Source organism: Muscardinus avellanarius (genome assembly GCF_963383645.1).
Source record: "Muscardinus avellanarius genome assembly, chromosome: 4".
In the NCBI taxonomy this organism is placed as follows: domain Eukaryota; kingdom Metazoa; phylum Chordata; class Mammalia; order Rodentia; family Gliridae; genus Muscardinus; species Muscardinus avellanarius.
Genome location: NC_137789.1, coordinates 127431762 through 127459360, shown reverse-complemented (window position 1 = coordinate 127459360; position 27599 = coordinate 127431762). Strand labels below are relative to the sequence as shown.

Genomic DNA, 27599 nt, shown 5'->3' with positions numbered 1-27599 from the left:
TAGACCAGCTTTCCAAATGTAGACCAAACTTCTTGTATAAGTATTACTATCCTGATCATGACCAGAGGAAACCAAATTTATATTCCCAATACTACATAGAGATGAGATTCAGTATATAATAACACTGAACTCTTTAGTAGTAGTGTTCAAGAGGAATTCAAATAGTAGCTAAAAATGGGTTTTGCTACCCCAGTCCATATATTTCACTGAAAGATGAAGTTTCTGTCAAAACATCATTTAGGAATAAATATGAAGCACAGCCTTCCCCCCTCTTAAAAATCTTGCCTAGCCGGGTGTGGTGGCGCAGGCTTGTAATCCCCACGCTTGGGAGGCGGAGACAGGAGGATTGCGCAAGTTCGAAGCCAGCCTCGCTGGCTTAAGAGACCCTGTTTCAAAAAAAAAAAAAAAATAGGTCTGGGAGTGTAGTCAACCCCTGACAGTATTAACCTACTCTGTGTCCCTATGGTTGGCTACTTCATGGAATAGGACATGTGGCCTTTTGTGGAGGGCTGCTTTCACTTAGCATAAGGTTTTCAAGATTTATCAATGTTGTAGCAGGTATCAGTGCTTCAGTTCTTTTTGTGGATGAATAATATTCTATTGTATGTCTATACTACATTTTTTATTGACCAGAAGACAAACATTTGAACTATTTACACTTTGGCTATTACAAATAATACTTGTGATCTCTCCCCTAACTTCCTAACACTCATTAATTTATAATTTATAAAACTATTTTTCCCAGAGCAGTTTTGTTTTGTGTGTCCATTGGATTATAAACTTTATTAAAAAATAAAAACCATACACATACAACAAATACTGTCATGAAAATTTGGGCACTTTTTGTGTATTTACATATATTCTAATTTTTATTGGGTTTATACCTAGTAGTAGATTGCTAGATCATACGGTAACTTTATATTTAGTATTTTGAGGATGCTTAAATTATTTCCCAAAGTGTCTGCACCAATTTACATTCCTATTAGGGATGCATATATGGGGCCCCAGTTTCTCCACATCCTTGTCAATATTTTCCCCTTCCCTGTCTTTCCTCTTCCTTCCTTCCTTCCTTCCTTCCTTCCTTCCTTCCTTTATCCTAGTGGGTATGAAGTGATAACACATTATGGTTTCATTTACATTTACTAATGAATAATGGTGTTACATTTTACTAATGCTAATGCTTAGTAGACACTTATGTATCTTAAGAAAAATGTCTATTCAAGTCCTTTGCCCATTTTTAAACTTAGTTGTTTGATTTTTTATTGTTGAGTTTGAATTCCCTCAATATTCTAAGTATTAGTTTCCTATTATGTGTCACTTGCAAATATTTTCTCCCATTCTCTTCTCACCTTTCTACTCTGATAGTATCTCTTGCTGAAGAAAATGTTTTAAATTTTTTTGTGAAGTACAGCTTATCTCTTTTTTTCTTGTTGCTTGTGACTTTGTGTATCAAAGCCAAGAAATCACTGCCTAATCCAATGTAATGAAGCCATTCCCTCAATTTTTCTTTGAAGAGTTTAATGTTTTATTTTTAGGACTTTGATCCATTTGGGGTTAATATGCACATATAGATAAGGTAAGGGCCCAACTTTATTCTTCTGCCCGTGGATATTCAGTTTCCCCAGCACCATTTATTGAAAAGACTGTTCCTTCCCCATAGAATGGTATTAACATCCATGTTGAAAATTATTTGACCCATAAATGTAAGGATTTATTGCTAGGCTTTCTATTCTATGCCACTGATCTCTATGCCTGCCAGCATCGTAATGGTTTATTATGTAGTTATTTATTGTAGTTTGTAGTAAATTTTGAAATAATAAATCTACATTTAAATTTTTTCTGGTTATTCTGGGTCCCTTCACATTCTACATGAATTTTAGGGTCAGTCTGTTAATTTCTGCAAAAAAAAAAAAAATGCAGCTTGAATTTAGATAGGGACTGCATTGAAACTGGAGATGATTTTGGATGAGTCCTGCCATCTTAACAGCACTGAGTCTCCAGTTTACTAACACAGGATTTCTTTCCATTTATTTAGTTCTTTTAAAATTTTTTATGAAAATGTTTTGTATTCCAGATGCTATTCCAGTCTTGTACTTCCCTTCTTATTCATTCTTAAGTGTCTTATTCTGTTTCATGCTATTATAGAGTTTTAAACTTCATTTTAATATTGTTCATGGCTACTGTATGGAAGGAAAACTGATGTTGTATCCTACTACCTTGCTGAAGTTACTTATTAGTTGTAAAAGTGTTTTAGTGGATTCCTTAGGGTTGTCTATATATGAGATCACATTATCTGCGAAGAGGGAAAGTTTCATTTCTACTTTTCCAAAATAGATACTTTTTATTTCTTTTTCTTGTATGATTGCCCTGGATAGACCCTCCAGGACAACGTTGACTGCAGTGGCATGAGTGAATATCCTTGTCTGGTTCTTGATCTTAGGTGGAAAACTAAAAGTTAAATGTTAATTGCTGTGTGTGTTACATAAATATACTTTTTTAAGTTGGAGAGTTCTCTTCTATACCTATTTTGTTGAAAAATTTTTTCCATGAAGGGGTACTATATTTTGTCAAATGATTTTTTCTGTATCTGTTGAAAAGACCATGTGTTATTTGTTCATTTTTCTACTAATAGATGTATTATACTGATTGATTTTGATATGTTTAACTCTACATACATTTTATATAATGTTTAATTACCTGAGAAGCACTTTATACAAGAATAACAGACTTTTATTACCTATTTGCAATCCTGGCTCTAAGCTGGACCTGTACATTGGACAACAAATGGCAAACTAAGAAGTGACTGCAGCCATGTCTTCAGATCCTGACCAGATATTTAAAAAAAATTAATTTTGCCTTAACATGTACCAAGGTTGAAAATAAACTATTGTTATTATAATCACATTTTTATATTTTTATTGGCACATTCAGATTATACTTCATAGTGAGATTCAGAGTGATACATTTTTTCATGAACACATCACTTGGTGTATTTTAATTATAATCACATTTAAAATTTTGACAACATGAATACCAATTAAAACAGTTCTATAAGCTAAAAGAAGGTCAGTGCATAATATTTTTGATTTATAACATATAGCAAAAATGACCTGCCAAAAGTCAAGAGTCTTAATAGTCTTAATGTTGTATCCTACTACCTTATTGAAGTTACTTATTAATTATAATAATGTTTTATTGGATTCCTTAGGGTTGCCTATATATGAGATCACATTATCTGATAAGAGAGAACATTTCATTTCTACTTTTGAATGGTCGGTCAAAAGTTTTAATGAGAAAAACACATGTGACCCCCAAAACTTGTGTTTTCACCATAAAAAGCAATAGTCATGGCACTGATAATATTATTTGCTAATTTTCTAAACCTGCCACTCAGCTAAGCACGTTCTTGTGACAATTTTATTTAAGTATCTTACTAGTCCTACCAATAACTCTGTGGCCAAGGTAAAATCAATATTCTGGTTTTTTTTTTTTTTTTGGTGGTACTGGGGATGGAACCCAGGGGCCTTCTACCTCTAGCTACACTTCCAGACCTATTTTATATTTTATTTGGAAACAGGGTCTCTTAGCTGGCTTCGAACCTATGCGATCCTCCTGTCTCAGCCTCCCAAGCACGGGGATTACAAGCGTGAGCCACCATGTCCGGCAATATTCTGTTTAATAGTCAAGGAATCTAGGATAGGATAAGTAATTGCACAAATATCCACAGCACCCATGTGACTCCAAAGCCTTCTGGTTTTAACCATTTCTTGTAGTTTGGCTACCCGAATTTAATTTATATGCACACTCAAACTTGGCTACCCGAATTTAATTTATGTGCACACTCAAACTTGGCTACCCGAATTTAATTTATGTGCACACTCAAACTTGTTCATTTCCCCTTTTGAACTGAAATGAGACCAAAAATTTTGGAAGGTTATGGGATTTGTGGTGTTTTATTTGTTGACCAAATTCTGTTAACCTAGTATTCATCGAGTCCTAACTGTGTGAAGTTAACCCATATAATGCACCTGATCCAGTGACGGTAATTCTGTACAGGAACTATTGTATATGTAATTATGCAGTTAATGATTGTTTGACTATACTTGAGTAATTAAGTAGATGATCTTTACTGACAAAGTCAAACCCACCTTTAACAGAAAAAAGAAATAGCTATGCTGAAGTGGCTAATGATACATTAGGGGGCCTCGTGACGGGGTGCATTAGAACCACCATGGAGTTAAGCATGACACCGTGGACCGTGGCTTCCCGCTTAACTCTCCAGATATGATACTGATTTTCAGATCTCCTCGCAGGCCCTCAGCTTGAGCTCACAGCGTTCTCAGTCTTTAGTTCATTTCTTATCCTACAAAAGCTCCTCCCAGGTTGTAACCATCACAGCTAAGCAGATGGCTCACAAGTGCATAACTGATCAATCCATCTCCTTCTGTTGGGAAGGTCTACGTGAATGTCCAACCCTTCAAAGTCAAGATGTCCACACCAGATCTAACTGTTCCCATTGTTTTTTCTTTGTAACAGCCCCACCTTCCTTTTCCCAGGCCCATAATGTTGGAGCCACTTATTTACTCCTCCACATCCAGGGCCGAGTTTGCTCCTATTCCTCCACCAGCTGTCCTGAGGACCAGCACCCCCCCCTCCTTTCCATTGCTTCCCCTTACCCCCACCCACATGTGTTGGCAACAGCCTCCTAATTGACCTGTGCTGTGAAAGCAAGAGGAATCCTCACGAAATTCCCATCAGGCCAAAGTCTCGGGGATTGGAAAGGCCGTTTGGCCCTGGGGAGGATGTCCATGCTGGCAGTGGGAGGCAGGAGCAGGATGGAGGCCAGCTCAGTGAAATGCGTAAAGAAAACAAACATGGTTTATACAAATCTGGGAGAGACCTCACATTTCCATCCTGAGGTCAGTTTCTTTCTGGTTTGGTATAAAACAGTTATAGGCTCTGGGAAGACAGCTGTTGGCCTCTCTCTTTGGGCACTGAGCAGTACAGACAAAAAGGATGTTGGTTTCTGTAGCTGGACATGAGCAGCCCAGGCTGCCAGCACCTGCAATCTGTGACTCCCTGCTGGACTGCTACCAGAGCTCGCCACGCAAACCAGCACTGCAGGCCTGAGAGTTTTGGGCACCTTCCTTCACTGCAGATGTGTCTTCTTACAAGAGGACTCTGCTAGGCATAAAATCCAGGCAGGTTGTCATACACACTGGGCCTGTACGAACATTTACTTGTTGATAAACACATACAAGTTAGCAAAGGGGGATAGTAAATATTAATACCGATGAGACTTATCCACAAAAGTCCAAGTTACTCACCGGTCTATTATTTCTTTCAGGGTGATTTCCTTTTCATCTACACTTACATACAGAAATATAAAGATATAGGGTGTTATATCTTCTGACAGCTGGTGTGTCCTAATTACTCTTTGATCCCTTTACCTGAAGTGCCCCATCCAGCTAGCCCCTGTTTCCTCTAAAGGAACAGTTGTTAACCAGAATTCCCTCTGACCACTCTGAGTGAGTTTTTTTTTTTGGGTGGAGGATAGTTTCCTTTTTAGTTTTATTGATGCATTATAATCATACATCATAGCGAGGCTCAGAGCCAGACAAGCAAACATGCCCGCAAGTCTTGGTGTGTTTTCCTTCAGGTCCCACCCTGCTACCCACCCCTCCTATACATAATAGTGAGACTGGCAGTGACGCCTTCATATATGGGCGCAGCATAATGTGAACTATTTCTTCCATCAGTTTCTCCTTTTTCCCTCTCCACTTCCCTCCCCCAACCCCTTTTACAAGTCTCTATCCCAGATTATCTAAAACCCCTTTTATTTTTATTTTCTTTCTACCTTCCAAATATGAGAGAAAAATTCAACCATTGACTTTCTGAGACTAGCAGATCTCACTTAGCATAATGTTCTCTAGTTTCTCTCCATTTAGTTACGTAGTTAGTTACATCCATTTTTCTCAGAGTGATATAATTTTGTTGTCCTTTATGACTGAGTGAAATTCCATTGTGTATATATACCAGATGGAATAAAAGGAGCAAAAACAAATCCTGACACAGCCATTTGGTTTCCAAAAAAAGAAGAAGACAGCCTTTTCAACAAGGGACTGGATAGCCATATGGGCAAGAATGGGATTAGACTCCATCTCTGCACACGAATTAGCTCAAGATGGATCAAAGACCTAGAAATTAGACATAAACTGTGTGATTACTAAAAGAGGGCATATGACCAACTCTCCAACATATAGGCATGGGTAGAGACTTTCTCAATAAGATCCCCAAAACTCAGGAAATAAAAATGAGAATTAATAAATGGGATGGCATCAAGTCAAAAATCTTCTTCATACCAAAGAAAACCATCAAGAGTTTGAAGGGAGAGTTGGGCGTGGTGGTGCACTCTTATAATCTAGCATTTGGGAAGCTGAGACGGGAGGATCGTGGTTCGAGGACAGCCTCAGCTACTTAGTGAGGCCTTTGCAACTCAGTGAGACCCTGTTTCAAAATAAAGAATAAAAAATAGGGCTGGGGGTGAGGCTTGGAGGTAGAATGCCGCTGAGTTCAATCCCTGGTACCACATAAACACACACACACACACAAAAAAAAAAATTTGAAGGGAGAGCCTACAAAATAGGAGAAAATCTTTGCCAGCTACTCCTCTGATGTAGGACTAATACATAGAATATGTAAAGAACTTAAAAAACTTAACACTAAACAAGAACAAAGACAAAAAGTCGGGCATGATGGTGCACACTTGTAATCCCAGCATTTGGGAGGCTGAGACAAGGAGGATCATGGTTCACAAACAGCCTCACTATTACCCTTTGAAACTCAGTGCGACCCTGTTTCAAAGTAAAGAATACAAAATAAAGCTGGGAGTGTAGCTCAGAGGTAGAATACCCCTGGGTTCCATACTCAGTACTGCAAATAAATAAATAAATAAATAAATAAATAAATAAATAAATAAAACCATTCAACCAAAAAAGGGGCAACTGATTGGGTTTTCTAGTTGCTGACTGCAGATTGCAGGCTCCATAGAAAACTCTCAAGCATATTCTTCATGGAAGGGCCTTGAAGTTTTAAAGCTGATCATGAGACTGAATGCAGACACGAGGATTGATAAGGAAAGGCAGGGGAGAAAAGCTCATGGTTATCCAATTAAGTGGCACAGCCAGGATTCAAACCGAGCTCGTTATCTGGAGATTTTATTTTTCAAAAATGCAGATCCTGACTCCTGAGGTCTCAGGTGAGCCCACGCTTCCAACTGGTAAAGCATTTAGAACAGGGTATGTACGGCATGTACTGTCTGATTCAGTCACATCATCATTGGTGGTACTTGCACTAATTTAGTGGCCTGTAGCTCTCAGAAATTTTAAGGTGGTACTTGGGAGTTAGGAGTCAGTGTTCTGTGAACTTGAGCGGCTCGGATCAGTTCCCTGGGGTTCCAGTGGGCTGGGTGGACTGACCATGGCCAGCTTTTGAAGCCAACTTCTGGACTGAGGATTAGAAACCTCAAGGTAGGTGGGATCGATGGAGCCAAAGGGATGGAGAACTTGGAGCCCCCACAGGGTGGTGAGAAGTTTTGGAGGGGACAAGGCGGCCATACCTGCAGGCTTTCCTCCGACATCGGGTTTAATTTATCTAAGACATTCAGGACGAAAGCAAGAAAGATAATTAAGAAGTAAAGTGTGGCAGATGTAATCCACGGACAAGGCCAAACCCACTTCTGATAAACAGGTAGTAAGCCTGTGATTGGCTGACCAAGTCTGTGTTAGTGTGTCTGTGTATCCTTGTCTTCCCTGCCTGTCTCCCTTCTCCCATCCTTTCTTCCAACTCTCTCTTCCATCCTTTCTCTCTTTTCTTCTGCAAAGAAAATTTCGCATTAAGAAATTTTAATTTAATTAAAAATTTTTTTTGCTGTACTGGGGACAGAACCCAGGTGTACCTCTGAGCTACACCCCAGCCCTATTTTTTATTCTTCATTTTGAAACAGGGTCTCACTGAGTTGCAAAGGGCCTCACTAAGTGGCTGAGGCTGTGAACTGCATTCTTCCTGTCTCAGCCTCCCAAATGCTGGGATTGCAAGTGTGGGCCACCAGGCCTGGCTTAATTTTAGCCTTCTTGTAGCTGAGCTGGAGGCAGAGGAAAGGGATTCATTGCTTTATCCAGCTGAGGCAGTGGGGGTGTTGGAGGAGCTTGTAGGGCAGGTGAGTTGCTGACTGTACCTGGCACACCTTGGAACGGTGGTAAGGGTTAGACTTGGATGAGAGAAATAAGCCCAGAGAGAGCTGCTGTCCTGGGTCCCTGTCCTTCTAGGGTTGGCCTTGACCTATGGCCCAACACAAACCTAGCTGCCTCCAGATTTGGGGGTCCTTCCATGTCCCCTTCTCTGCCAAACCTGAATCCACTGGCTCCCTTCCTGTGACCCATCCCAAGTTGAGCCTCTGTTCCTGCTATTTCTAAGTATCTTCTCTGCTCCCTCTCCACTTTTTTTTTGGACAATGTTTTCATTGCTTTCTATTCATTAATTCATTAATTTTATCCCAGTAGTATATTATTTTTATTTTTTTATTTTTTATTTTTTTAAGTTTTTTATTGGGCATATTATTTTTTAAATGTGCTGGTGAATTGTGTGTTTGTATATTTTTAAGTATACTGGTGCATTGTAATCCCATATCATAGTGAAGTTCAGCATGATGGGGACACACGTGCACATGGTACCGTTCTGAGACAAGTATCCGTGTTGACCCACGTTACAAGTAAGATGACAGCACTCAGGAAGAGAGGAGTCAAGTGAGCTGCCCAGATCTTGCCGTGCGTATGTGGCAGGTCTGGGATTTAGCTTTGTCTCTCACCAAACCCCACGTTCTTAATCACTAATCTTTGCCTCCCGTGTATTGTGCTACAAAGCAACTACTTGCTCACGTCTGTCTCTCTGTCGACTAGATCAGGAGCTCCTAGAGTTAAGACAAGTGCTTTTCTCTCCATAGTTTCACCCCTAGAGAGAGCAGGGCCATGACAGGCGCTCCGTACATGTTTTCTGTGTTGTACTGTGTGACACTGACTTCCTAAGGTAGACCAGAGGTGGGTGGGGGCTCAAGTCCAGGCCCAGAGTAGTTTAAAGCCGCCTCTGTGTGCTCTGGATTTGTAACCATCTAGGGCTCAGCTCTTAGCTGTCCTGTCCCTTGCTTTCCTACCTCAATGTCCATTTCTACCTTTTAGTAGAGTGCAAACATCAGGGAACAAGGGTCTTGCTTTATTCTCCCATACAGCTCCCTCCACGGTCCCCAAACATAGCACAGAGTCTAGCTCACAGCAGGCACTAACACGCCTCATCACTGAATTCACAATTCTCTAATCTGCCTCCTCCCTTCTTAACAGACGACATAGAAAACGAGTCTGAAAATGAGGTCACTTAACTGTTCTGGGGAGAGAGACACTAAGTTATGCTATGCTATGCATATAGAAAACTAAACTCTTCAGCTGGAAAGAGTAACAAAGGACATTGAAAATAGAAATCGACGTTGGGAATTTACCAAGACCCTGGCCATGGAAAATATGAATGCTCTCTGGAACCTTTCCAACCCAGTTCCTGAATTTATAACACACTTCCAATGGGTCTATCTCAGTCTTTAACATCCCGTTTGTGGGGGGAGGGAGTTTTGTGTGTTACAGGTTCAGAATACAGGCCATCTGTAGGTTTGCAGATGAGCTATTAGAATATTTTGAGAAAGGACAAAGAGAAGCACATGTAATTGGACTGGAGCTGAGCAGCCCGAACAAGACTTTAACCCCCTGGAAGACTCCGGAGGGCTCCAGCCTTTCCGCGTGGATATCTCTGAGAGGCGCCCAGCCAGTTCCAGTCTGGGCAGGGGTTTGTTTATTCTACTTGGTTCAACTCAGGGCTGCGGATCCCTAATGGTTTTAACGTCCCTAAAGGTTTTCCACATTTGGGCAGGATCTATGCTTTACATGAGCCGCGGGGAGGCCTTGCTCCCACTGCCCTGGCCAAGCCGAGTGCGCCCAAAGTGCTCAGATGCCCTGACTCAGGGAAGACATTCGGCAGCGCCCGGCCCTTGGCAAGAACGTGGAGATTTTTTTTTTTTTTTTTTTTTTTTTTTTTTACAATGGTGCTGTTTCGTAGTAAAAATGCCTTCATTCTTAACCGACCATAGTTTTTATTACGTTTCATTTTTCTCCTGGTGATGTTGAATTTTCAAGACTAGTCCTTTTTTCTCCAATCACTGTCTCTTGCCAACAAAAACTAAGACAGTTCACGCTGGCTTCTGGGCCTTTATTTTGAGCACACACATAACTGACCCAGGCAGCATCACTCAGGTTTGTAACTGTTACCCTCCGCCCACTGGGGGTGCCTCTGGGCTCATGTGCCACTGCTGGTCTGACTTTCCTAAAATCAGACCTGCTCAGGAGTCTGCAGGGGCTTCTCTGATGCTTTAGGTCAGAGCTTTCACTGTGCTGACTCCCAGCCACACCGACCACTCTGTCCTCGTGGTCTCCCAGGCTCGGGGCACATTCCCAGCCAGCCCTCTCTCATGCAGTTTTTCCACTTGGCACAACTTCTATATCTTGAGCCACGAGTCTGTGCCAAGGTGATCTGCCTGCATTGTATACTCATCTTCCCCCGTGCCCCAACTCCTAGTCTAGTCTCCTGAATCCTGGAGCAGAGGTGCTCCATCGATGTGAGCACCCCAGAGTGGGGTCCAGGGCTCACAAGTGTGATGTGTGCAGGGCCAGGCAGGTAAGACATTGAGACGGGGCCAGGTGTATTGGGTCTGGGGCAGGTGTGTCTTATCTGAGTGGTTAGTGTGGGTCACCGCCACCCATGGAGCTGAAGGAGGATGGTGGCCTAGGGATGCCGAAGAAGCCAGGATTCTACAGCTGAATGCAAAGTCTCTCGTATTTTAAAACACCTCCAGCTGTCAAAGAAAAACAGATATGGCCTGGATTTGGCCCATTAGGAATGAGTTTTGCTCCCCTGACACAAGTAAAGCAGATTACTCACCGAACTTGGGATGGGATAGGGGCCAGTCCCAGCTCCCAGGCTCATCCTCAATCCCCCTTTCTAGTCCACACCACAAGCAAAGGGAGCCAGGTGATCAGGTACCCTCCTTTCCCCACCTCCTCACACTTCAGGTAACACTGTCTGGATCTTTATTTCAGAATAACATTTTTTTTTTCAGATTCCATATCATTGACAATTTTTTTGTGGTACTGGGGATGGAACCCAGGGGCATTCTACCTCTGAGCTACCCCCAGCCCTATTTTTTGTTCTTTATTTTGAAACAGGGTCTCACTGAGTTGCAAAGGTCCTCACCAAGTAGCTGAGGCTGGCTATGAATCTCAATCCTCCTGTCTCAGCCTCCCAAATGCTGGGATTAGGAGCATGTGCCACCATGCCTGGTTTCATTGACGATTTTGAATGTTAATATTTTTCTTTTTGGACCCCGGTGTGGTGGCACACACTTGTAACTCTAGCATTTAGGAGGCTGAGACAGGAGGATCGTGGGTTCAAGGAAAGACTCAGCTACTTAGTAAGGCCCTCTGCAACTCAGTGAGACCTGGTTTCAAAATAAAGAATAAAATATAGGGCTGGGGGTATAGCTCAGAGGTAGAAAACCTCTGGGTTCCATCTCCAGTACTGCAGAAAAAACATTCTCGTTCTGAATTCTCTAGATTTTACTGACATAATGGATCTTCCTACCTTCCACTCTTTACCCAAACCTGCACATTCCTGCCACCACCGGGCCTTTGCACACACAATCACTTCTGCCCAGCCCCTCACCCAGCCCCTTTTCTCTTAGTGACCATCATTCAGGCCTTGAGCCCTCAGCTCCAATGTCGCTGCCTCGGGGCAGCCTACAGCTGGGTGAATGTGCTCATATATTCACTCCTTAACAAATACCTTCTGAGCCTTTTGTGAGGCCAGGGCCCTGTGGCTTCTTTTGCACAGTGAATATATTCCCTTGGTCCAATAGCCAACAGGAGCTGCTTCTCCTGTTTGATCTACTCTGTGCTATGACTATGACTATCCAGCTATAGGCAGGAAACCCCTCAACTGCCCTCAAGGTGCCCATTGCAAGGATGAGCCTATCATTTCCATGATATCTGTGAAGTCCCTGGCATTTCTGGGAAAAAAAGGCAGCCGGTATGTGGGAACATGATCCCTTCTGTAGACTGATAAATAAGCCTGAGTATAAATTTTAGTTTTCTTGTTGTAATGTAGGTATGTACACACATACACAGAACACACACACACACACACACACACACACACACACACACACAGTACAACACATACAGGATCTCTGGGGAGGAGATAATCTGGAATGTTTCCTAGGGGTTAAGGACATTGGTTTGGGAATTAGATAGGCTCAGAAACAAATTCTTGGCCTTGTTCCGAGTAGCTGGTAAATCCCAGTCAAAGATTTGGGTTCTAGGACTTTGTATTCCGAGACCTTGTGAGTTTTCAGGATCTCTGCAACTTTTATACTTTGTATTCCCCACCATTTTTCCAGATCGTCTACAACGATACCTGCTTGAAATGGATTTTAGATGTTTCCTTAGTAATGCAAAACTGTGACTGTGTGTCTGAACAGGGAAAAAGACCCACCACCGCTACCCACAGTGTTTCTGGGGGCTGTGAAATTCACAGGCTGGGCTTCATAAGTGCTGAAGCATATGTTGGTTCTGAGCTCTACAGAATTGCTTATGGAGTAAATATGGAAAACATGTTTTTTAAAGTTTGTTGTCATGATGAACTCTGAAGTTAAAAGGACTTAAAAATACCAAATACATATTTGCAGTTTACACAACATTTAAACTTTGCTGAAGATGGTAAAATCTCTCCTGCTAAAATTCAGTTTATTGAAAATAAAACACCTTAAAAAGGTTCCTTTACTCCTCTAACTGAACTACTCGTTTTCTTATTTTTTCTTGAGAACTCAATTCTAACACAAGTTTGAATCATGACTCAGACTATCTGCAGATCCTCTCCCCTCCCCCTTTTAAGTACTTGCTACTGGCCCACAAGTTATTATAAACAGATTAGAAGCATATTCCATTATGTTCTATAAATGTTCCCAGGGACAAGAATTTCACAGATCATTTAAATGAGTTTTAGTCGTTTAAAACAATAAATAATTTAACAACACTAAAAAGGATTAGTTTCACGTGCTGAAAAAACTCATTTAATTTTATTGTAATGAGTAATTCATCCTCATAAAATGTGCAAGTTTTAACTTAAACACTAAATTCTGTACCAGTCATAGGCTTTAGACAAGGCTCCTAATATCAGAAGAGAATTCTTAGCATCTTTTCTACTCTACCAGAGCAAAGATGATATCATCACAGAATTGAGTAGAGAATTGAGTAGAAGCAACAAGAGCTTCCTAATTTAGGTCCCAGCTTGTTTTCTCTGGGTAAATACCTGTTCACATTTCTCCAGGTGCTCATGTGGTTTTAGAGATGTCAGGCTTCACTTAGTTCAGGGACTTACCCCTGGACACACAGACCCTATTATTCATGTTTTTTAAAAAAATTTTATTGGTACATTGCAGTCATACATCTTAATAGAGTACAAGATGGTGGAGGCATACAGGCCCACATCAACCAAATGAGGCCGGTGCCAGGGCCAGCAAGGCCGGGATTGGGGCCTGCCATGAGGCAAGGCCGGTGCTGGGGCCTCCGAGGCCTAGATTGGAGCCTGTCGAGGGGTTAGGCTGGTGCTGGAACCAGCGAGGCCAGGATTGGAGTCTGCTGTGAAGCAAGGCCGGTGCTGGGGCCTCTGAGGCCAGGATTGGAACCTGCTGAGGGGTTAGGCCTTTGTCAGGGCCAGCGAGACCGGGATCGGAGCCTGCTGTGAGGCAAGGCCAGTGCTGGAGCCAGTAAGGCCAGGATTGGAGCCTGCTGTGAGGCAAGGCCGGTGCTGGGGCCTCTGAGGCCAGGATCAGAGCCTGCCAAGGGGTGAGGCTGGTTCCGGGGCTGGTGAGGCTGGGATCAGGGCCAGCCGTGAGGCAAGGCTGGTGCTGTGGCCTCCAAGGCCGGGATTTTAACCTGCAGAGGGGTTAGGCCGGTGCTGGGGCCAGTGAGGCCAGGATTGGAGCCTGCCATGAAGCAAGGCCAGTGCTGGGGCCTCTGAGGCTGGGATCGGAGCCTGCCGAGGGGTGAGGCCGGTGCCGGGAACAGTGAGGCTGGGATTGGAGGCTGCCATGAGGCAAGGCCGGTGCTGGGGCCTCCAAGACCGGGATTGGAAACTGCTGAAGGGTTAGGCCCATGTCAGGGCCAGCGAGGTTGGGATCTGAGCCTGCTGTGAGGCAAGGCCGGTGCTGGGGCTTCTGAGGCCGGGATTGGGGCCTGCCGAGGGGTGAGGCCAGTGCAGGGGCCAGTGAGGCTGGGATCGGAGCCTGCCATGAGGCAAGGCCGGTGCTGGGGCCTCCAAGGCTGGGATTGGAACCTGCCAAGGGGTTAGGCCCATGTCAGGGCCAGAGAGACTGGGATTGGAGACTGCCGTGAGGCAAGGACGGTGCTGGGGCCAGTGAGGCCGGGATCAGAGCCTGCTGAGGGTTAAGGCTGGTGCCGGGGCCAGCGAGACTGGGATCAGGGCCTGCCCTGAGGCAAGGCCGGTGCTGGAGCCAGCAAGGCTGGCATCAGAGTCTGCCAGGTGGCCAGGCCAGTGCCGGGGCCGTCAAAAGTGGGATCGGAACTTGCAATGAGGCATACACAGAGAAATATCACAGAAAATAAAAAAAAAACAGATGCATTCCATAATATACAAAAACTAGGAAGAAATAGGTAATAGGAGGAGATATAGTTGAAGAAAGGGCCCTATAGAGGAGCAATTAAGTTGACCAATCAGAGGGGATGGAATAGGGGAGGATGGAATCTTTAAAACTCATGATGTACGTAAACAAATGTATCAAAGTTAATCACCAATCAAGCATGGGATTGAGGGTGGGGGAGGGAATGGGATGGGGATTGGATAAAGGCTAATTGGATGATGTGTGCTTGTATATCCTCACAAGTCTTGTATTCCATTGTGATATATGACTACAATGAACCAATAAAAATATATATATATTAAAAAAATTTATTGGTGCATTGTAGTCATACATCTTAATGGAATACAAGATGGTGGAGGCATACATGCAGACATCAACCAAATTAGCCCTTACCAGTTCCCGCCCCATTGCCTCCCCCTCCCTCCTTCTCACGTCTGGCTTAGTGATTGACTTTGATATGTTTGTTAATGTGCATTACTTTTACTATAACATTTTTTAAATTGCATGTTTCTTTGTTCATCTCCTCCATTAGCGAGACATTCCTTGAAAGAGCATCTTGCTTACGGATATATCCTTGGAATAGAGTAGAAGTTCAACAAACATGGGTTAAATGAAGGAATTCATGACTAAAAGGCTGAAGGGGTGGGAAGTGAGAACAATCTAGCCAAAGAAGCAGCCTTTAGCCACTCGATACCTCCTCTCAGGTACCCCATAATTTGGTAGTGTTCTGGGCCCACAGCCAGGAGAACCTGGAAGACACTTTTCCTTCTTGTGTGTACCTCTGACTGAGTTAACAGCAGAACCTCTGAATTCAGAAAAGTGGAGGGCTGTCATTTCAAGGATCTGTAATAAAGGGTGGCAGCATTGCTACCACCACCATCATCCCCACATGACCATCAACACTACAAGATTCTATGCTAAGTTCCCCTCCTCCTCTTTTCTTTTTCCTTTCCTCCTTTTTCTTCCTACTCCTTTTTTTCTAGTACTGGGGATGGAACCCAGGGCCTTGCAGGTAGACAAGCACTCCACCACTGAGCAACAAACCCCATATCTACGCCAAATTCTTAATACATGTTATTATACTTAATCCTCAGAACAACTCAAGGAAATTGTTGCTCTTGGTCTCAGTCTCCATATGCAGAAATGGAAGCTCAGAGAAGTAAAGTCACTCGTTCAAGTTGAAAGTGTTGAAAGCCAGACTCTAACCTAAGCGAGAGGAAAGAGGCTCATGTCCAATTTCTTTTAACCATGAAGCAACTCAGAGACTGACATTCCCAACAGGATGAAGAGAGCTGAAAATGAGGCTGGTCTTACTCATTTTGAACCCCCACCCCACCTTGCTTCGACACAGCCTGGGGTCTTCCCTCTACTGTCTTCTTTTCATTAGAGTGTGAGGCCCAAATCGCCTTCCCTATGGCTGCTAACAAGAGTATTAGAAATGAGGGGCTTGAGTCCACCTGGATGGTCATACTGGCTTCAAATGCTTCTTTTAAAAATCATTAATGAAGCCGGGCGTGGTGGCACACGCCTGTAATCCCTGCGCTTGGGAGGCGGAGACAGGAGGATTGCGCAGGTTCAAAGCCAGTCTCGCTGGTTTAAGAGACCGTTTCCAAATAAAAAATATATAAAATAGGTCTGGGAGTGTAGCCCGGAGGTAGAAGGGTTCCATCCCCAGTACCACAAAAAAAAATCATTAATGAAATATATTGACATGGGAGTATCTGTTCATTGGCAGTGATCTCCTTCCTCTAAAAACTGCTTACTTCCCTATTATTTTATTTATTTATTTATTTATTTATTTATTTATTTTTGGTGGTACTGGGGGTGGAACCCAGAGGATTTCTACCTCCGGGCTATACTCCCAGACCTTTTTTATATTTTATTTGGAAACAGGGTCTCACTGAGTTGCCGAAAGCATCACTAAGTAGCTGAGGCTGGCTTCAAACCTGTGCGATCCTCCTGTCTCAGCCTCCTAAGCGCAAGGATTACAAGTGTGTGCCACCACACCTGGCTTACTTCCCTATTATTTTACATATTTCCTTTTAAGAAGAATACATTTGATCACTCTGATGGAAGATGAGGAATTTAGCCCATTCTTCCAATCATTGCAAGTTATATTTTTTAGTTTTGGTTTTCTCCTGGTAATGTTTTCAGCATAAAGACTATTCTAAAGCCTCTCTTTTTTATCCTCTAGTTCAGATTTATTTCTTGACTTTCCCAGGGTAATCCATATGCTCTTTTCCTTCTCTAATTAAACCTGCCTCTTTCAGGAGAAGCATAATTTATTACTCCAGTTTGTTTTTCTGAAACATTTAATGAGCATCACTGAAAATTCATCTCATAGGATTATTTTTCCCCTTTAAGATTCAGCAGGTTTTGGGGGAAGTCTTGGAATCTAATCATAGTCAGATTAGACTTGGCTATAGCATCTCAAGAAACTATACTATAAATGATTTTATGGACTATGTAACTAGGACTTGATTATTTTTTGTAGTATTGGAGATTGAACCCAGGGTATTCTACCTTTCAGTTTCACCCCCAGTCCTATTTTATTTTATTTATAATATTTTTCTTAATTTTATTTTATTGGTGCACTGTATTCATACATCATAGTGGGATACAAACTTTTGTAGACATACATGCACACATCGCCCAGTCAGCCCCCACCCGATCCCCACCCCATTCTCTCCCCATCCCTCCTTCCCATGCTTGGCTTAGTGGTTGACATCTAGTATTATAGCAATTTATCCAAAATTAAAAATGATAATCTCACATAACAGTTTCATTTGTCTGATACCAAGCATTTGATGATTTAAAGATAGCATTTCAATATTTCTTTTTGCTTTCTTTCTTACTAGATCATATTTTTTTCTGTTTTTTTAGGTGAAACTATCATATATTTATATATTTATTTTTCAGAAAAAAATCTATCCTAATATGGAATATGAATTCTAGATACCCAAAACGATCTTGAAAAAGAACAAAGCTAGCAGATATATATTTTCTGATTTCAAACCATATAAAGCTACAATAATTGAAACAGTGTAGTACTGTTCTAAAGGCAGATATATAGACCATTGGAGTTAAATACAAGCCTAGAGCTAAATTCTTCCCTATATTGTCAAGTTATTTTTGACAAGGTTTCCACGAACATTTGGTGGTGGAAATAATAATCTTTTAACTAAATATTGTTGAAAAATAATAATTACATGGAAAAGAATAAAATTAGACCTTTACCTAATCCCATATACAAGTATTAACTCAAAATAGATAAAAGACCTAAATATAAATCTTAAGACTATAAACTTTTAGGAGAAAATCTGGGTCATAAAACCTCACAACATTGAAATTGGCAGTGATTTCTTGGATATGATTTCAATGGCACAGGCAACAGAAGAATATACAAACTCCCTAAAAAATTAAAAAGAAAATATTGTATATCCAAAGACAATGTAAACAGAGTTAAAAGTTACTAATAGAATTGGATAAAATATTTCCAAATGCTATATCTGAAGGTATATTAATATTCCAACTAGAAATCCTAAAAATTAACAACAATAAAGGCAAACAATACAACTTAGAGATAGGTAAAAGACTAACATAAATAATGAATCTCCACAGATAACCAATCTTAGTTGTCTGTTGGATGGAAACTCTTGTTTCTCTGGTTCTGGTGAGTGTTACCTATTTCTTCTTTGTAGTTAATCTCTTTGAGTATTTTCTCTAGCGCTGGTTTTGAAGACATAAATTCCTTCAGTTTCTGTTTGTCATGGAAGCTTCTTATTTCTCCATCTAATTTGATAGAAAGTTTTGCTGGATAGGAAATTTTTGGCTGGAAGTTGTTTTCTTTCAGAGTTTGGAATATGTTACTCCAAGCCCTTCTGGCTCTCATGACTTGGTTTGGGAAGTCTGGAGTGATTCTAATTGGTTTGCCTCTGAATGTCAGTTGGCCCTTTGTTTTTGTTGCCTTTAAGATTCTCTGCTTGGCTTCCACATTGGTCATTTTGACAATTATGTGGCGTGGGGATCCTCTTCTCCGATCCTGTCTAAAGGGAGTTCTATAAGTTTCCTGGATCTGTGTATCAACCTCTTGCTCTATATTTGGAAAATTTTCTGCTATTACTTCCTTGAAGAGATTGTTGATCCCTTTGGTATCACTTTCTTTTCCCTCCTCTATTCCAATTATTCTTAGGTTAGCTCTCTTAAGATGGGCCCATATTTCTTCAATGTCAGATTCCTGCTGTTGGATATTTTTTTCTAGATTAGAAACTATGCATTCATTTTTGGATTGCTCATCTTCTAAGAGCGAGATTCTGTTCTCCATGTGGTCTAATCGGTTGTTTGTGCTTTGAATTGAGGCCTTTACTTCATTAATTGCATCCTTTATCTCTTTTTGGCTCTCTCTGAGTTCTTTTCGAAGCACCTCTATTATTTCTACAGTTATTTTCCTGATTGATCTTCTAGAAATCTCTGATTTTCTGTTTTATCAGGTTCTGATGTTGTGGGGTTGTGGGCATTCATTGCCCCAGTGTTATTCCTCTTTCCCATGATTTCGGAGGTTTGTGCCTTCTCTGGGTTCTTCCCTTGGGTCACTATGGCTTCACTTAAGGTGCTCTGGATCTCGAGTCTGTATTATCTCAGACCCCACTACTCCTTTACTGGGTTGTATCACAGAGTCTCCGACCCAGGGAGTCGATAGAGGCTGCTTTAAACTATGGGGGGTGCCAGGTTGCACGTTCTCCTATGGTGTGATATCTCTGCCACCACCATTCCCTCACTGGGTCAAGTCCCAGGAGGCCCAATACTGTGATTTCTCCTCTGTGGCCCGCAATTTGACTCACTGTTCTTGAGTACGCAGATGTAGCTGTACTGGACTCGGTGAATTCACTGCTGCTGCCGCCGCCGGTGGCAATATGGCGCCTCTGCCACGCCCTCGGCCATGAGGCTGGCGTATTTTTTCTTCTCTGGTTTTGATTTCCACTCTGAATCCCTGCAGCATGTGCTGAGCTCAGCCACTGGGAGCTTTAAATGCTGTCTGCGCCGAAAGATCCCGCCTGGCTGTTCCGCAGCGGCTCACCTGGCTTGCTGTAGCCGTCCGTTGAGTTCGCCGCTGCCGCCGGCAGTATGGCGCTGCTGCCGCGTCCTCGGGCTTGTGTGTCTCTTCTGTGGCCCTGAGCTCTGTTCTCAGTCCGCTTTCTCTCTGGAGCCTGGTGGTTTTTTTTGTTTTTCTGGTGATGGTGTTTTCTGGCTATGAAAGGCGCTCTTTTTGTGGTAATGGAGATTCGTTGTTAGCGGGACTCTTAAGCCCCGCTTTTCTCGGTCGCCATCTTCCCGGAAGTCCTTATTTATAATATTTTATTTATTTATTTTTGAAAGTGTCTCACCAGGTTGCTGAGAGTCTCAGGTGAAACCCTGAGTGTCTGTCTGGCATTTCTGCCTTTACCAATTGTCTTTCTAAATTCCCTGATTTAGACTTAACCGGCCTTTCATCATCTGATTACTTCCCTTCATTCTGCATCAACATTTTTACTGACACATAGGACAGAATGTTTTCCTTCCATAAATGAGTTTCTGGGGCAAAATTAGGGCAAATGAAAGAATGAAATACAACTAAATAGATCATTCACATCTTGATATGGAATGCCACGTCTTGGTCACATCTGGTCACAGAGTCACATGCCTGGTCATGCTCTGAGGTTATATCTGTGTGTGGAGTCACACTCCTGGATGACTCCAGAACACTGATGGGGCCAAAGCAGAGAGGGTGTTTGTTCTGTGCCCACCAAGCTTCCAGACTCCAGGACCTACTGACACCATTTTCAACCTAATAGACCAGCATGTTGCGGATTCTCTTTGGGTGGTAAGTGTTATTTCGGTAGACTTGAATACCCCCCCCCCACACACACACACATTAGAAACACTATTTTATGAGTTGAAGGTTTCAACTGTGATCTTTTGTATTTTTCCCATAGGTGACACGACGCTAGGCCACAACAGGCAGCTAATGAATATTTCTTAGTTGATTGAATAACTGGCACAAATCACACCTACTATTACATAAAAGCATACTTTTATGCACACAGACAAATGACAACATGACAAAACTGTTAAGTCAAGGTATTCTTTGAGTAAATTTTAAATCATGGAATCGAAACTATGCACATACCTTCCCTGCCTGGTAGGTATGTAAAGGGGAATTGTTTTGATTATGAGGAAGTCAACTAAGATGGCCGTTATAAACTAAATTATTTATGAGGTATAGCCATGCATTTCAATGTGTGTATGTGTATGTCTACTATGATTTCTTAGTTTTATATTTAGGCTATTAACTTTAGAAAAAGAAACATATAAGATAGGCTTATTGTAGTGAGAGAAAAATAATTTGAACATTTATCAGACTTTTCTATTGGAAACAAAATATTTCCTATTTTTAAAAAATAAGAACATTAAATGTGTAAGGCAAGTTTATTTTCACATTAGCCTTCTATTTACAGCCTATGTAGACCAATAGCTTTAATCTACTTATTTTCTACACATACTTATATACACTCAAACTTGTTAAAAATAAATGGTGGAGTTTTATTTTCCACTCCATAATTTAAGTATGGGTAACTGAGCTTTGTCCTGGTTACATGTAATATTAATCCCTCAGTTTGTATACTTTACTCTGCAACAATACGAGAAGAAAAATTGTATTTAATGCACTAAATTCATACTGTTGGCTGGTACCACATGCACTTTTGAGAACACTTAGCTGCACTGTTTGAAAAATCCTTTAACCATATTTTATTCTTTTTTTTTTTTTTTGGTGGTACTGGGGTTCCTGGAAGCCCTTGTACCTCCGGGCTACACTCCCAGACCTATTTTTACATTTTTATTTGGAAACAGGGTCTCCTAAGCCAGCGTGAGGGGCTGGCTTCGAACCTGCGCGATCCTCCTGTTTCTGCCTCCCAAGCGCGGGGATTACAAGCGTGCGCCACCATGCCCGGCGATATTTTATTCTTTTGATTTTGCTATTTCAGTGTATTACATTACTAGAAATTATCGCAGTTTTTTCTCTCCTTTTTTTTTTAACCTTATCTTGCTGCTTTTTGATGATTTGAGTCAATGTTTTGCTTTTTATGTTTTGGTACTGGGGCTTTAACCCAGAAGCATTTTACCCCTGAGCTTGCTACACTCCAGCCCTATTTTATTTTATTTTATTTTATTTTATTTTATTGCGGGTCTGGAGATGGAACCCAGGGCCATTCAACCTCCGAGCTACACCCCCTACCCTATTTTTTATTCTTTATTTTGAAACAGGGTCTCACTAAGTAGCTGAGGCTGTCCCCGAACCGCGATCCTCAGGTCTCAGCCTCCCAAATGCGTGCGCCACCACTCCTGGCTCCTATTTCATTTTTTATTTAGAAGAAGTCTCACTAAGTTGTATAGGCTTCACTAAGTTGTTGAGGCTGGCTGTGAACCTGTGATCCTCCTGTCTCAGCCTCCTAAGTACTAGGATTTCAGGAGTGTACCACTACGACTGGCCCAAAGTTTCTTTTGACTGTCACTGCTGTCCGGTGTTAGTTCTGAGATTCTAACAAGATGAATGAGAGAGGGAGAAGAGAACAGGGTCGGGAAAGAAAAAGAGCTTATCTATAATAAACTATGGGAGTCCCTGACCTGAGGGAATGAAATCTCATTTTTCTATTTTGAGACAGCATACCCTTGCAATCAAGGGCACGCCTGACTGATCAATGTGTCATATAAAAAAGAGGTCTCTCAATTTGGAAAATATGTAACTTAATAGACAGACCATCCTCAGTGGCCATGAAGACAGAAAAACCAGATAGGCCTGTGTTCTGATTGCTGGCTCTTTCTGCGCCTTCCCGTGGACTGCGGCAAGGCTGTGAAGCTGCAGAGCTCTGGACAGCCAGGACTTGAGCTACCAGCCCCTGGCTTGGAGAACATGATCAACTGATTAAATGTTCTCTTCCCCAATTTCACCTACCGTAGTTTGCCGTGGTCTCCATTGTGATCATAATCACTTCTTACAGACAAGTTCCCAGGTTCTTTCTAAGCTCATGATAGACCCGGGACAAAAGAAACTATGGGGCATGTTACTCATCTTTCTACCTTTCAGTTCTTTTTTATTGTGGTAAAATACACATGATCTATTTGCCATCTTAATATTTCTAGGCCCATAGCTCGTTGGTGTTAAAGACTTTCTAGGTGTTGTGCCACCAACCCATCTCCAGAACTCTTTCTTCTTGCAAAATTGAAACTCTGACTATTAAACAGTAAAGACTCCCCCTTTACTCCAACTCCTCCTAACACCATTCTATTTTTATCTCTACAGTTTTAACTAAGTGCCTCACAGAAATGGAATCATAAGCATTTGGTTTATTTTCCCCTTCCTTCTCTGTCTTACCTATTTCGATTTCATTTAATGGACTTCAAACATGATTTTTTTTTCCATGGAAAAGGTCATTTTTTTGACCCCTCTTCCTTTCTCCTTCTCTCTGGGAACATTTTTTTTTTTTTAATCTTGTGCCGTCTCCCTTCTTTATTTCATTCCATTTATAAGCATACATCTTATTTTTTTTGTGTGTGGTACTGAGGATCGAACCTAGTGGCATTCTGCCTCTGAGCTACACCCGCAACCCTGTTTATTTATTTATTTATTTATTATTTATTTATGTGAATTTTATACTTCATTTTGAATCAGGGTCTCATTAAGTTGCAGAGAGCCTCACTCAGTAGCTGAGGCTGGCTTCAAACCTGTGCAATCTTCCTGTCTCAGCCTCCCAAGCGCTGGGATTACCAGCATGAGCCACCACGCCCGGCTTATTTTTTATTTTGAAAAAAGGTCTCACTAAGTTGTAGAAGGCCTCACTAAGTTGTCAAGGCTAGTCACAAACCTGCGATCATTCTGTCTCAGTCTCCCAAGTCCTGGAACTACACGTGTGTACAACCTTGCCCAACAGCATCCCTTTTCTTCTTTTCTTTTCTTTCTTTCTTTCTTTCTTTCTTTCTTTCTTTCTTTCTTTCTTTCTTTCTTTCTTTCTCTTTCTTTCCTCCTCCTCCTCCTCCTCCTCCTCCTCCTCCTTCTTCTTTTTTTTTTTTTTTTGTGTGTGGTACTAGGGGTTGAACCTAAGGACCTTCTACCTCTGAGCTATACCCCCAGCCTTATTTTTTATTTTGAAACAGGGTTTCACTAAGTTTCAGAGTGCCTCACTAAGCAGCCGAGGCTAGTTTCAAACCTGTGATCCTCCTGGCTCAGCCTTATAAGTACTGGGATTACAGGCATGCACCACTATGCTCAGCCCATTTTTTTTTCTTTTTGGTGGTACTGGGGTTCCTAGAAACCCTTCTACCTCCGGGCCACTCTTCCAGACACCTACTTTTTAAAAAATATTTTAATTTGGAAACAGGGTCTCTTAAACCAGCGAGGCTGGCTTACAACCTGCGCGATCCTCCTGTCTCTGCCTCCCAAGCGCAGGGATTACAAGCGTGCACCACCATGCTCGGCTCAGCCCATTTTTTTTTTTTTAAAAGAAAAAACAAGTTATTGGAATAATCTTCTGAATCTTTCATACAGGTATGAGTTTGAAATGTAACGAACAATAAAAATAAACTATAGCTGCCAACTTCTAAAATATAAAAAAATGGCTAAAATTTCTTTCAAAGTCTCCATAGAAATTGTAAATTAGGTATTTACTCTCCTTAATTAAATTATTTCCCCTCAATAAGACATGTATTTTAACTCACTAGTATTGCTTTTTGTTTGTTTTTGTGGTACTGGGGATGGAACCCAGGGGTATTCTACCTTCAAGCTACATCCTCAGCTCTATTTTTTATTCTTTCCTTTGAAATAAGGCCTCACTAAGTTGCAGAGGGTCTCACTAAGTAGGTGAGGCTGTCCTCTAACCGTCATCCTCCTGTCTCAGCCTCCCAAGTACTGGAATGTGCACCACCATGCCTGGCTAAGTATTGCTTTCTTCTTGAAGGCTGATTCTCAGTATCTCCATAATAGTGATTTTCTCTTTGTTCTATGAGAAGTATATGGATTTTGTCTGTGTTAATGGGTTAAAGAGGCTGGTGAGGAACAGAGTCTGGGAACCAAGTCATCTTTAATACTGCTTCTCCAGGAAAGCATTGTAAGTTCAACAAAGTTCCTGAGAAAGGAACTTCTAGAACATGACTCATTTATGAACTGGAGATGTATTAGAGACTCCACATTGACTTCATTAGCATTTCAAAGTTAAAAGTAGACCAAATTTATGCCGAAGGACAGACACTGAACAATAAAAGAAGTAGCCAACAAAATCACAGAGAGTACCACCATCTCCAGATCCCCTGGTGGAGGACGCGGGGAGAATACGGGTCAATATGCTGATCTTAGGGTTTCTGTGAACACTCTGCCACCTTAAAGTACTGTCTAAGTTTTAAATTTAATCTTAAGAAGTCGACCAAAATTATGTATTTATTGTGTACAATGTGATGTTTTGAAATAAGTATATACCATGGAACAGCTCAAGTCAGCTAATTAATACGTGTGTTACCTCACATACTTAGAATTTTTGTGTGTGTGTGATGAGAAACCCATCTGGTGTTTTGACGAATTTTTGTCCCACTGCATGTTGAAGAAACATATGGATAAGGCACATCAAGACTTTGAAAACCTCATGGGAAATGGCTCTCAAGTTGAAAATGGCATCCAAGAGAGAAAGCCCAAAGCTCCAGAAATAAGCCCGGAGCAGAAGGCAACCAGTTAATTACATTATCCAGAAGGAGTTACTTGTAAGCTTATCAGGAACCACTAAAGAGCTGCAAAACAGAAAGTAAAGCAAACAAACAAAACAAAAAGCCCTTCTTACTTAAGATGCCAACTGAAAGATCACACAGTAGCTGTTGGTCCAGTGAGATTCCAAGCTGGGAATGTTAACCTATAAGGTTTTACTCTGAACAGGGAAGTGCAAATAGCAATACACATCACATTATTATCGGGACAACAGATGCACTGACTGGCCTTTTTCTCTCCCTGTTATGTTGGTGGAAGATCAAGATCATGTCTGCCCTGGTTGGGGAGCCTGGAGAAAATTCAGGGAAAAGAAAGTAGCTTGTATTGGCTTTAGTTTATTTGAGGACTCACTCCACTGCCCTTTCCTATTATTCTTTGGTTACCTGCAAACCTGGCTTCCTGTGAGTGCCTTGAAGGCACGTAAATTGACTTAATATTTCAGTAATCTCTTCCATGACATCTGCACTTTGCTGGGCACAGACTGGGTATCTAATAAACACAGGTTGGTAAACTTGCAGGATGGGGTCCCAGCATATAGTCACATGCATTGAAGTAATACCAGTTCCACACAGGGGAGGCTGAGGATCAAGGGGAAGGTCTCCGGCCTGGAAGCCCTGGGTCTCAGGGCTCACTGTGGGGATAATAGCTGCTCTTATTGAGAGAAATGGCCAGATGTCAGATGGAGCTCTTGGCACTCCCTGGGCAGTGGAACATGGCTCTCTATGGTCCCTGTCTGGCTGGTAGCTTCCTGCCAGGGAAGACTGCCAAGTAGCCTGTGACAGCTGTGCAGAGGACAAGTCTCTGAGGTTCTTTGGCACACTGCCATTTCTGACCTGCCTGTCTGCTACCCGTGGGAAGTAGCGAAGAATTTCAGATGCCAAGAGACCCCATTTTCCATTGGCTTTCAGTTTCAGCACTCTGCCTACCTGCGGTGTCCTTTAAGATGGGCGCCACTGGAAGACGGTCCTTGTCTTTTCTGGTCAGTAGGAACCTATTGCTTCTGTGTATGAGGAGATCTACACTTTGCTCTGTGCCCAACCGCTGCTGGCTTTCAATGTGACCACATGACCATGTTTGTTTACTAGTATCTTGTCATGGTAATTGACATCTGTCATGGACTACCACTAGGAGAAACCACTTGCCTGAATATTAACAAAGATCAAAAACAAACAAAACAAAAAAACTAAAAATAGCACGTTAACCTCAAAATATGAATGCTTACAATTTGGAATGATTATAAGTGATGACCTTTTTATATTCTCTCAAAGCAGCTACTTTTACTTAGAGTTGGTGGTACGTGAACCCAGTTTTCCATCACGAGTTGCATAGATACACTCTTCTCGGAAGGCAAAGGTCAAGAGTGAAAAGTGAAATTTCGGACGTACCTTTCAGCATCATTCGCCCAGCGGATCCTCCAAAAGCACTGAGAAGGCCACTTCTTGCTCCTAGAGATGTGGTTGCCTCTAGGAGAGACCCGGTGATGTACTGAGATAGGGAAGTCCTTTGCAAGGTGGCACGGTACTCACTTGCAGTGTCTCGGGCACATGGCCTTAAGCACAGACCAACGCTAATCCTTCCATGGCCTGTCTCAGAGGCTGGGAGCTTTGTGAAGAAATGGAGAAGAGATCCAACTGTATCTTCTGTTTCTTCTCCTCTTCTCACCGCATTGTAGATCTGTGAATAGCACAAAGCACAGGAAGTATTAATCTAGTTTCTTAGAAAAGCAAATTAACTTGTTGACAAGATGCCAAGATGACTTATGAAGAAAGAAGGCTCAGTCGCTCTCAGCGCAAACACTCTTGAGCACAGGACTCATGCATTAACCTGAACATTCTACAGACGTCGTTTATTTGGAAAAGCTATGTGTAGTTATGAAATAGGCCATTCAAACAACTCTGCTATCAAACAGAGCACTTAAAGTTGTACCAACCAAAAATACATTCAGCTCAAATTTCTCCTCCACAGGAGAGCAAAGCCCTTCTGCAGAGAGATGAGGGCAGATCTTTC

General features: G+C 41.9%; 1 protein-coding gene across 1 annotated transcript in view; it reads right to left on the bottom strand.

The window, feature by feature from the left end:
• PLCE1 (phospholipase C epsilon 1) overlaps positions 1-27599 on the bottom strand; it is a gene marked incomplete at both ends in the record, with an annotated part of 297487 nt that overhangs the window by 163778 nt on the left and 106110 nt on the right. Inside the window, 1 exon segment of the mRNA XM_080695071.1 lies at positions 26978-27266. Within this exon segment, the coding sequence (XP_080551197.1) occupies positions 26978-27266 (289 nt within the window).